The sequence below is a fragment of the Mycteria americana genome, chromosome 2 (genome assembly GCF_035582795.1).
Source record: "Mycteria americana isolate JAX WOST 10 ecotype Jacksonville Zoo and Gardens chromosome 2, USCA_MyAme_1.0, whole genome shotgun sequence".
NCBI lineage: Eukaryota > Metazoa > Chordata > Aves > Ciconiiformes > Ciconiidae > Mycteria > Mycteria americana.
This window is the reverse complement of record NC_134366.1, coordinates 98,721,525-98,734,102: the sequence shown is the minus strand read 5'-3', so window position 1 is coordinate 98,734,102 and position 12,578 is coordinate 98,721,525. Positions and strand designations below refer to the sequence as shown.

At 38.7% G+C, this 12,578-nt stretch overlaps 1 protein-coding gene across 8 annotated transcripts in view; it reads left to right on the top strand.

Annotated features, from left to right (window-relative positions):
- COBL (cordon-bleu WH2 repeat protein) overlaps nt 1-12,578 on the top strand; it is a 164,441-nt gene that overhangs the window by 38,818 nt on the left and 113,045 nt on the right. For all 8 annotated transcript variants that reach the window (XM_075494105.1, XM_075494106.1, XM_075494111.1 and 5 more), the window contains one exon: nt 5,767-5,973. In XM_075494105.1, the coding sequence (XP_075350220.1) occupies nt 5,767-5,973 (207 nt within the window). The remainder of the gene's footprint in view (nt 1-5,766; nt 5,974-12,578) is intronic.

The following is a 12,578-nucleotide window of genomic DNA, read 5'->3' as shown; positions in this document are numbered from 1 at the left end:
ATAATAGCCAGGGAATTCAGAGTAAAGACTGTTTAAAAAAATAAAATAATCTTATTTAAAAGAAATAAAGCAACATAGGGAATCCTAATTGTTCCCTGAGCCATATCAACATGGGAGTAACCCAGTTCGTTAGATCTTAGTGTCTGCTGAAGATTTCAGCTGTTTAGCAAATGGAATACTTTTGTAATATTATAAATATTATGAAATGTTGTAAAATAATACTGGAAGCAAGTTACTATACGAGTAATATATTTCAGACCTGTAATTTTCTTACTATGTATGAGACATTTAAAGGCGTAAGTTACCTGTCTTGCACATACTTGTTAATGAATCAGTATATTTTGCTTGTGATAGACTAAGTGAACTTGAGAATGTTCTTTGAATTTTTTTTTATTCTCTCCCTCCCGCCTCCCCCAAATAAAGAGCAAACCAAAACCTCAAGTTTAATTGATTAATTTAAGTGTTATAGATGGCAAAGTGGAATGGAGCTCTAGTTCACAATGTAGGGCTGGCTGGATGAACTCCTGCCTCTTTAGTAGTTATGGGCGTTATCATGCTCTCCTGGTTGCTGTTCTCCATCTCTGTGGGATTTGCTTAACTTTTGTTTCCCATTTTCAAAATTCTTGAGGTGCCTTTATGTTAGTGCTAATCTGCTTGTATTTCCTTTACATTTGTGTTGCTTTATAATTTTTCTGAGCTGCTGCATCTAGAAGCATAAAGGATTTCACTTACGAAGAGGGAACTTGGCATACTATTAATTCTGATATACTGAGTGTCTTTCTCCCAGCCTATGATCTGGGTTTTCTTTGCTTTGCCATGAGCAATGAAGAGTGAGAAAGAGTTGTTCTCTGAAGGGTATCTGCTTCGCAGGCTAGATCACTGGGCAGGAGCGACTTCTACCATGCTGTCTGTGTCTTAATGGTTTGGAGTATGAGGCATGCCTCAGGGCTGGGTTTCTAGCTTTGCTGTGCAAGTTGCCAGAGAGAGAGAGAGAGAAGGTACTCATCTCCTTTTTTTTTCTCAAACAGCAATGTGCATAGATTTCCCCTTAAAAGACTGTAGGAGTGCAATCAACTGAAAGTCGAGAACGTTTATTAGTTCAATGTCTCCTGTTTTCCACCCAGGGGACACTGCGTTTGTGTACTGCGCTCACCACTGAGCACTCTCATGTTGATTTATTCCTCTTAATTATGAGATGGGGTGCATGCGTATGTCATGGAGAAACCCTCTGCAACTGTTCCAGCCTTGTGCATTGACAAGATTGCAAATTGACTTGACTGGGTTGGAGGTGCTGTGCTAGTTGTTTACTAAATCAAAAATGAGTGTTGCCCATAATTCTGCTATGTTGAGGGTTGGTTTCTTTTTTGGTTTGGTTTGGGGTTTTTTTGTTTTTGTTTGGTTGGGGTTTTTTGTTAAAATGAATGGTTAGAGAGAGAATTGGCATAGAAAACACCACAAACTGGTCTAGTATGGAGGTCTTGCCAAAATCCTGCTGACATCCATGGGATGGAGTCTGCCCCGTACTTGTTAAGTTGCTTTTGCTTTACAGGGCAGAGAGGGTTCCAGATTTTTTTGAGCATGGTGGAAATGTGTAGGATCACTTGGTTGGTGTTGTTTTTTGGGTGTTTTTTTTTTTTTTTTTTTTTTGGTGTGTGTGTGTTTAGACCTTATCTGAAGAAAAACAAGCATTTGCATTGTTTTTCCATGAGGGTGGAAATCCCAGGACCACTTCTGTTTGAAACAGAGATCATGTTTTTTCAGCATTGGATCGTAAAATACAGGTCACATCCTATTGCTTGGTAGTTACATATTAATAAAGTGTAGGTTCAAAGGGCTTGTGTTACCTTGTCTTGAAGTTCTTAATCTGGTAAAACTTTTATTCATTTCTGTTGCATTTGTTCTACGTGCTGTACTACAGAAACACTGGTCTTGTTGGTCGGTTCGCTTGTTGTTTTTCCTTTTGTGTTTTGGGAAGCCTGATGCTGTTACTGAGGACAGTGCTGGTAGGTTATTTATGTATTCTGCCTATTTATTTCATGGCTATATGCATTTTTTCAGCTTACAGTAAAGTGAGATGAACTATTTCATGCCTCAGTAAAAGGCACTATACATTTGTGTATTAGAATCAGCTGCTTCTTTTTACTCTGTCTCCTTATCAAGGGATAGATTGAAGCATTCATGTAACTGTGAGTGAATCATAGGTTTGAAGTGTTCCCTCCTGCAACTTCATCTGCAGACTGATAGCAGGTAGGCTTAACAAGTGTCTCAGTACTGAGCACACTGAAAGATGTTTGTGGGAAAAAAAATTGCTGTTGAGCTAAATTTAGTTTGAATTTAGCTCATACTGAAGAATGGTACGCAACTTTTTTATAGTATGTTGTGTTTATAGCGTGGAAAGTACCCGTGCTTAAAACAGGCTTTTAAATCACACACTTTCTCTATGCATTATTTTAGTGGGGGAACAAAAAGGCTTTTGTTATGGAGTGCTTTTGTATTGTCCTTTATAACCATCGTAGCTCTGACAGATAAAGCTGAATTATTTTTCTGACTCACATTCCGTAGTATTAACAGGCTTCTCTGCACCTTCTGACTGCAGTTGCTGGAGCCAGTCAGAAAGCAGCTGCTCGTGCAGATCCAAGGTAGAGCTAGAGCTGTGGATTTCCATCTGTAGTTCATGGAGCTACTTTCTACTACTGAGACGTTTCAGAAAGTTGGCTAGGAAATGCAAATCTGTGCCACTTATTGCTCTACAAATGTAAACTTTAAAGGGATCTGCTTCCACTGTAGTAGTTTGAAATCTGTCATTTGGAAAATGTGGAAAACCAGGCATTTAAAGCAGTCACAGTGTTTCAAGAGAATGTGTAGTTGCTATTGTGGAAAAGTTCGTATAAGGTCACCTGGACTGTTGCTAGGTTAGCGAGACCGTAGTGGGAATATTTTCCCTTTTCCTTTCTCTTATGTCTCTGAAGGAAACAGACCTGCACTGTCCTTTCTGCACAAAAGAAAAGGAGGATTGTAGTATCTAAAAGGCCCTGACCGTGTACTGCCAAAAAGGGTACACATTGTTAGATATTTTATGGAGGTAAAGTGAACATCGCTGGTCAATGTATAGCTGATGCTTTTGGTGGTAATGCCTGATTTCCTGACACACACCCCTGGCCCTAAGCAGTGTTGTACAAGGTCTGTAACTGCAGAATTGGCTGTAAAGAGTACTTAAAAAGTAGCCAAATAAAAATGGCACTCCCATTTCAGAACTATAAATTGGTATTAAGGCGTCTGACCTTGTTTGTCTGTTCCTTCAGAAAACCAGATGCAGCTTTATGTTATTGCTGGGGAACAAACACGTGTGTAGCATACTCCCAATTTACTTTCAGCTCCTTCATCAGCTTCAAAACTCAGTTGTTCTTCACTTCTCCCCTGAAGTTTCAAGTCTCTTCAGTTTCAGCTGGTTTCAGTTTCATATTTATTTTATTACCATTGCTTTATTTCCTCTATCTCTGTTCACTGTGAGATCTGGAATTTACGAGTCCGGGTGTCCTGGTTTTGGCTAAACCACAACACCGGGTAAATCATAATTAAAAAAACCCTAGTTCTGCCAGGCTCGGAACAGGCTCAGGACACTTGCCTGCTTCTTTTCTTCCCACCCCCTTTGGTACTTTGTATTGGAGATCGCCCCCATGTTATAGGACAAGCTTTAAAAATGAAAAAGAAAAGCTTGTCTTAAGAACAAGTCGATGTGAATCTCCATAGCTACTTATACTGATGCAGTTCATGCTATGGAGGGCAAGAATTACATCATTTGTAAATTGATCTGAAGTCCTTAAATGTTGCACCACATGATTGTAAAGCTACGTTGGCATGATGCAGATTTATGCAAAACTCCCATGTCTCTCACCACCTGCTTGCAAATAACAACTGTAGCCAAATGTAAAGGGATCTGAGCAGAAGATGAATCCCAGTTTGGTTTTTTTTTTCTTTTATAGACAAGTAAATAAATTAAGGGTTTGGTTCACGGACATATAGAAAGTCAAAGTAGTTTGACAAACAATAAAGCCTTGAACTTTTTATCATCACCTCCATGGGGAGGAGCGTAGGAGCTGCAAGTTAGTGGCTGATGACTGCATGACTCATTGGGTGTATATAGGATAAACAGTGAAAGTTTCCCATGGAAGAAAAATTGCTGTATGCAAGTAAATACGGCAGTACCTCTCCCCGCATATTTGTAGGGAATACTTTTGTTACACACAGAGGAAATGAAAGGAAGTACCTGTATCACCACTAATTTTACAGTGTCCTGCCGAGGTCTCACTGAAATGTGCATTTTCAGGGCAGTGTAGTGATTTTTTGCAAGTTGCGACATGTCATAGAAATTGTTGGTCAAATGCAAATACTGGTAAAAAAGTGTAGAGGATTTGGATTGTTTCTGAACTTTTTTTTTTTGTTTTGTCTTGTGATGTAGCTCTTACCTTTTTCTCTGCCAGGAGCTTACATTGGTAATCCAAACTGTATGTTTAGTCTTTTTATCTGTGAGAATACACGTTGTCTCTAACTAAAGAAGAGTTTGGTTTGCTATTAATCCTGTTCAGTTTTTAATTATTTTTTTTTTTCCCCTATACACAGTTTTGCCCTTGGCTAATTCAGCCACTAAGCTTTGCAGGCTTTTAAGGGTTAGAGTGCTTTTTCTGTACTCTTCTTTTGTGGAGCTCTGTTAATGTTCTCAGGGTGAAAATGATGTGCAGAATCATAATCTCTTCTCTTCCTGCTCCCTAAAACCAGGCAGATTAAAAAATGTAGGCAGTAAGCCTGGGTAATAATTTCTCAGTAAATATTTTACTGCTTTTTCCATCTGTTACACTAAAATCTGACTTAAACGAGGCATAAATCTAGTCAGAAGAGGTCACTGGGATATTAATCATCAGAATTAATCCTCTTAGACATGTGCTTGGTATGAGGCCAGCCATTCAGAAGTTTAACAGCGCACATATGTTGCTTACCCGTCTGGCAGCTTGCCAATGAAGTAAACTTTTGAGTTTGTGGTGGTTTTAGATTTCTGTAAAGTACACTGCTTGTTTGGTGCAAGTTGATGCAGCTTTTCTGTATGTCGCCTATGGCACGTAGCCTGCTACTGAAGAATGAGTTCTCTTCAGGGTGCTTTCAAAGAGCTATAGTCTCTTAGTGTTGCATGGTAAGAAGTGGTATCATTCATGGTTGACCTTTTCATGGTGCTTCCCTATGAAGTACGATGAGCCAAATTTAATACTACTTACTCAGAGCAGAGGAAGAGACAATATTTCGAGTAGAATAATACTGTGGAAACCAAATATAGCTGAATGAAACCTCACCCTGCCTCTGCTCCTGCGTTCTGACTTGGAGGAAACATTCATTTACGTAAATACAACTCTTTCTTGAGTCAGGTCTGGACTGGACCCAGTATTTCTGTTTCTCTCTTCATAGGAGCATGCTTCATACTTGACAGAATAATGATTATTTCATATCCTAATTATGGAACTGATTCATCCCCTGGGGCATGGAAAGCAAACAGTAGGAGTGAGTGCATCATTAAAAAATTAGCGTATTTTTAGTAGAAGAGGTAAAAATAAAATGCAATTCTGTTGAAAAGTTTCATGATAAAGAAAAATGGCTTGCATTAGAGGAACTTTTTAAAACAATCTGAGATTATGGCGGCAAGAACATATTTTCTTATTAATGTGTTTATACTTTGCTCATGAGAAATTATTAATTTTCTTCTTGCCTTTATTTCTCAAGGAGAAGAATGAAAGCTCGCGCTCCTCCTCCACCAAATCAAGCTTCTGCAGCGAGTAGAATTCACAGTGAGCACAAGTCACCTGCAGAGACAGCTGTAATTTCTGATCAGAACCTTGTGAGCATGAAGGAGAACATGATAAACAGATCGGTGGACTTCACAGTCATTTTACCCACCGGGGTGGAGCAGAAGAGCACAGTGCAAGGAAGGTAAAGCTTTGATTAGCTCCTATTTTCTGGAGCCCTCTGTTCCCACTGGGATACTTGCTGATATTAATGTCTCCCTTTCTGGGTTGATGGGGTTTTCTCTGTCATGCTTTTCTCTGCATTTTAGGCAGCTGTTGTACCAGGGAGTCCTGAGAGCCATGTGTAAAGGACCCTCTCTGCTGGGGCAGGAGGGACTTAGCAGCTATTGTGTCACTGTTTTCCCCATGGATCACCCTCAGCACATGTATGGATCCGTCTCTCTTCCATGTAGTGCTACTGGGCTAGTCTTAGGTTGTGTCACATCTCATAATACAGAGGGGTTTTGGTGCAGTGGAAGTAGGTGCTGCTGGCAAACAGCAATCCTAACAGTATGCCCGTCTGGAGTCATGCTGAGAAGCAAGCTCAAAAGATGAATGATTCATTGCATTCAGAGATCCTGCCTTCACAAATACATTGCAAATGTGTAGACAGCAAAGCATCTGCTGGTATTTAGGAAGCCTTTTCTATATAGAAGTGTATTGTTTTCTTCCATGGGAAGAGAGCGAGGTTCTCCTTGTCACTGGGTACAATCAAGGGCAAATTGTATTGGAAGGGCAGTTTTGAGATAATTTTCTTCACCGTGAGAGCTCTTCCTTGTCCTCATCCTCTCTCTGAGAACTGTTTTGAAAGAGGGAAACTTATTACTTTAAGAAAGAATTTGGAAGAGTTTTAAAAATATATTCAATACTACGATGAAACTGTAGCAAACAGTGGTGTGGTCAGCAGTGGTCAAGAAACTGTAGAAAGTGATAGTACCAGATTAGGAGGATATGTAGATGCCTGTTGATAAATCAGGGCCTGTACTTATTTTACATTTGGGGTTTGCAGTAGTTAGTCTTCATTCCTGGAAAACTACTCTTCTTGGCCTGATACATTAGTCTATTTTGACTGTTTGTCTATTAGTATATTTTGATGGCTGAGGAGGATGTGTACAGCAGTGCATAATGTCTGGTACTTCATTCTTCCCCTTGCTTTTCTTGTAGAAATTAGTGTTCACTTAGCCACTCTCAGGAGACTAGTGCAACTTGTGCGGGTCAGCCCCAAAGCTAGAGTGGTGTTAAAGATTTTAAAGGAAAGCAGTGCTTATCAGAGCTCTCAAATCATTTGGTGATCGAGTTTTTATGGGGACATTTGGACTTAATGAGAGAAAGAAGAGAACAGGCCTGGAAAGTAGAACAGGACATGAAACTCACTGGCTGTTAGATCCCAAAGAAAGCTGGTATTTCATTGGCAAACGCAAGCTGCCTGGGAGCTAACAAGAGACTTATCTTCATGCAGCATTTTGTATAGAGAGATACATAATTGCCATATAGTTAGAAAAGATTTTCTTTTCCCTCAAGAAAAAAAAGCTCCAAGAGCACTACAAGAGTGGTGTTTTAATGTGGCCTTTTGAAGAACATAGAAGCTACAGGAGCAGGGAACAAATGGAAAATCCCTGTACAATAAACATTCTGTCTCTCACACAGGTGTTTATTATCACTACCATTGCATCACATACGCTGAGACTGAGTATTTTTATTATTAGAGTCTTTAGTTTGTGGACTGAAACCTAAAAGAAATGTCGAAAATCAGACCTTAGACATTGCTGTGGTGTTATTTATATTGTCTACGTTAAGCACTCTAAGCAACCAAAACGTTCTCTTCATTGCTCTGTGAAGATGCCCACTTCTCTCCATTGGCTGCGTGACAGGTCTAGGCCCCTGATTTTGGAGACAATTAAGTTCCTGCTTGTGCTAATCTGCTGATCTAAGTATCACCCGTGCCTAACGTAGGTAGTAGATGTTCTCCCTCAGCACTGTCTTGAGCACTTGGAGTGGAGATTTACTGACAGATGTCAGGCACTGGTAGCCAGCTGTGGGAAGCGGAAGATTATGGAAACTGAGGAGGGGAGTAAATCATCCTAGTTATGAAATAAGAAAAGGTTACCCTATAATGAGCCCTGTATTACAGTGGCATCAGTCTGTGAACAGACCTCGTGTGTGCTGCTGTTCTTTCTGACCACTGGAAGATGAAATTTTCTGTACGTTAACACTTGTTACATTTTTAGGATGTGGAATTAAAAAAAAAAATGTCAAGAGCACCTAAAATTTTTAGAGGATGGGACCGTCTTAAGCCTCCAGGTTTGGGTGAAAGCCCAGGCTTTGTCATCTTTTTGCATTGTTTTCACATTGCGAACTGGACAGCTACAAAGTACAATGATGCTCAGAGGTAAACATTTAATAAGGAAGATACTGGATTAAAAAAAAAGTGTTTTGTTTAGTTTGAAGCAAGTATGGGAGCCAGTGCAGGTAATAAATTCTTTTCCCTGTTTGCTCTTTTAGTCTATGGTGATATCATGGAAGGACATTTCGGACAAATTCTGCTGTTGTTTATACTGCTATAAATCTTCAGTATTTTCATTGCCATCATTAAAACTGTGTTCTGCAAAATCTGCTTTTGGATACCCTGGAGAAACAGTTTTTCTGTGGCAGAAGAATTTGCAAAACCTTGCCCTGGGCATCATCATAATGAAATTATTCTGTACTTTCAGGAAAGCAGTTCACAGAGCAATGAAGTACACTAGAGGATGTTTGAAAATACTACTACTGTAGTTAATTAGTATCAGTTAAGGTTATTATAAATGAACTAAGTTAAAAGTCAAAATTATCTCTTTCAATTTGTTTATTGTATGTAAGCAAAGCAGCATGTTGTTAATTTTACTTTGTTCTCTATATAGAAAGTTCCTATAAATAACACCAAGAGGGCAGAAAATTCTCATTAACTTTTCTTGAAACATAGTTCAAGAAAAAAAGAAAATGTGTGCTATTTAAAGATATTTTATTGGAATCTGGACTTTTTAAGTAGATTTATTTATAGAAGTTAACTCAAGCTGATAGTCTCTCTTTAAGAGTTTATTGCCGTCTTGTAACACACAATTTATTCCAGATTTTGGAAATATGTAGTGCAGATTTTAGGACAAAGTTGAGTCCTTAAGGAGTGTGTGCAGCAATAGAATAGTATTAAAAAACAGTTATCTCTTTTGAAATAATTGGTCCCTGTGAACTCTACTGTAAAACATGTAAAAGTATTCATGAAAAACTGTTAACCTTCTCCCCGCTGAAACGGATTATAAAATACCTCCACAACTAATCTATATTTGTACTGTTGTATGAGCACTAAGTGATGTGCTGAAAGGATAGGCAGAGCATTGGCCACTTACACATTTTATGCATATAGATCTGTAGCAGATCCACACAAACTGTTAGCAGGTCTGACAGAGGCAATGGCTAGACATTTGTGGGCTTTTCCACTTACTTTCTAAGAGTTACCAGAGCCTTTTCTGTTTGTGATTCTCACAGCTAATACTTTCAATGGGTAACCTATAAATAAAGGGATCATGCTGAGTGACACTGAGGAGGACTTCCTGATTAACATGGATACAGACCTTTAGTATCTGCAGCTTGAGAAGTCAGTAGTATTTGAAATATATTGCAGAAAAATGGGGATGTTTGAAGCTAAATGATGTTTGGTTTGGAGTTGTCAGCACATGGATGACCGATATGCAGAAGAGTAGACTGGACAGTTGTTGCTCCTGCTGTTGTCTTACATGTTACGCAAATTCTCTCATACGTGTGATGCACAGAGAGCAGAATACTAGAACAAATAATAAACTAGCTGAAGCTGTGGTCCCATTCTGCAAATACTGGAGGACAGAGCTCAGTGCAGAGCATGCATTATATGGAGCATAAAGCTAATGTCATCACAGAAAGAATATTCTCACATAATTCTCAGTGAAAGACTCTTAAGTTTTATTAATTGTGGGCTTATAGCTCATCATACAGAACGGTGTCTTAAGAAAGACTGAAGCTGTGAAATTAGCCCAGGTTGGTAAAACATGAAAGAGGTGTTGTTAGGAGATGATGAACAGGGCACATACAGCAAAAGGGTTAAAAAGGAACGTAACAAAATACTAAAGAGGGGTCAGGTCAAAACTACAGTAGTTCAATGTAGCCTTTAAAACAAAAAAAAGTCTTACTAGAATAATTTACAGAATAATTTATGTTGGAAGGGGCCACTGGAACTCACCTGCTGTAACTCCCTGCTCAGTGCAGGTCCCACAAGAGCGGGTTGCTCAGACCTTTCTCCAGGCAGGGAGGTTTCCGAACCTCTCTGTACCCTTATTCCAGGGCTTGACCATCCTCATGGTGAAAAATTTTTCCTTGTACCTAAATGGAGTTTCCTATGTTGGCACATGTCTCTTGCCTCTTGTCCTCTTGCTGTTCACCACTGAGAAGAGTCTGGCTCTGTATCTCTACCGGTTGGTACTTACGGACAGCAACAAGATCTCCCTTCACCCTTCTCATCTTAAGGCTCAACAAACCCAGTCCTCTGCTGCTTCTTGTGTGTCATCTTGATGTTCCTTCTGTGGACTTGCTCAATTATGGAAAATAAGACCAAATATACATGAGCAAATTAAGAAAAGAAATAGAAAGCATTTATGAATATCTGCTTGTCATGCTTCCTGTACTTCTTTTGATGCAGCTTGCTATTAGTGTATACGTTTTCGGTTGTGTAGGAAAACTTCTAATCTTTTCATAAAGTACCTGCTGTGCTTTGGAGCATGAGAAAATAATAATGACTAACACTGTTTTCTGTTTTTAAATGCACATAGTGAAAGCATCAGACACTTCAAGTCACCCCCTTTACTACTGGTTTTCGTTTCCAGTCATTTGTCACTTTAGATTCCTAATGTGTGTTTGGCATTGACCTAAATAAAGAAGATTCTTTCCTCCAGTTTGAGATTTTTTTACGACATTTGTAGCATGAAAGTAGAAGGTGATAGGAAAGTCAATGTCATTTGATAGAGTACAACTTTATCATACACATTTATTTCCTAGATGTACAAGGCTGTATTTTAAAATGGATTTCTCTGTATGATCCAAGGAGATTAGGCCAAGCCACACCCAAACCAACTCAGTTGTTTTCTGCCTCTTAAAACTATAGACGTCTTTGCTGCATTTTACTGGTGAACAACAGGACACAAGTGGTCTGACACGCTCACACTTGATCAGGACTTCAGCCTGATAAATATTGGTGACAAAGTAGTTATTCTTTACTGTCCAGAATTGGTGTTAAATGTCAAACAGCTTAGTAATAGAGTATCAGGACAGAGCCGAAGTGTGCTCCTTTGCAAAGAATAGTTGTCTGGGCCATCTTGTCTGAATCTTAAACTGGGTTCATCCTCCAGGTTTTTCTGTGCTCTAGTATTTGCTTATCAATCATTAATGTTTGGTGTCTGTCACATAGCGTTTGGTCTCTGCACCCAAAATTTCAGCAATGTCTTATAAAATAAGGAAGTAATGTGTTTCTTAGCTGAGTAGCTGGAAAGGCAGGAGACATTTAACTTCTTAATTTCAGCTTTAGATTTAATCCTTTATCATCAGACCTGCCTGAATTTCAAAATAGAGTATGCTCTCTACCAGATTTCAAAAGCAGGTTAAAATAAAGTGCAGATACGTCTGGAACGAGATGGAAGCAAAGGAAGGGACTGACTCTTTGCATCTTCCAAGAGCCATATTCAGCCCAAGGTTAGAAAGAAAGGTTGGTCTAGATTAGTAGATGGCTCAGTACCATTCTCTTGCTGTGTTTAGTGGCTCTCTTCTGTGTGTGGCATATATGTGGAGTTACTTGAAATAAAACTCCCATTTAAAAATCAAGCTGAACTGTATTACAGTTTAGAAGGAAAATTTTTCAAGTTCATGAAACTGAAATTTCATGTAAGAATGACCTCATTGCAAAGACTTCCCAGCTCTCTTACATCTTTGGAAACACAAGGATTTTGAAATTTGTTTGTAGAATTCCTCTCTTTTATTTTTTTTTTTTTTTCCCTTCTTTTATCCTTTTGAAGTTTTGTGGAAATTATTTTCCCAAATTTACATTTTGGGCAGAGCATACTATTCACTTTGAAATTGTTTCAAAAGCTTCAGAGTTATTGCTTGATTTGTACTCCTAAATGGTACAGATGAAGCCTGGGGATGCTTTTCATGGAACAGTTGTGTATTCTGAGCAGCATGGCTCAGGATGGGATGTTGCAGACTTCCTTAAGTGTTATATTTAACACACACCTGTTCTGTAATCAACAATAAGGTGAAACGTCAAATTTGGCTGGATTTTTAAATTGTTCATTGTCTGGACAAATTTGTTCAACTTGCATGATTGTCTGCAACCTATTTTCTCAGGTGGCTGGTGTGGATTCTAATCTTGTTGCAATTGTGGAACTATTGCTGCTGAACATACTTCATAATTTTAGTGGAAGGTGCACGGAATCATAAACTGTTATTTTGATGAACTATATTTTAAAAAAGAAAAAAAAACCTTTTTCAAGTGCTGTTCTTTTTTTAAAAAGTGTTTTTAATGAAATAGTTTATGTGAGGTAAGATAGCTGTCTAAATTTGAATGAATTATCACAATATTATGCACTACAGAAGTATATTAGCATTCTGCTTTAAATAGAGGTGTCTAGCACATAGAACACCATGTATTGTGGTTCTGCCAGGTTATTTGCTTTTCTCTGAAACAATAGTATTAAG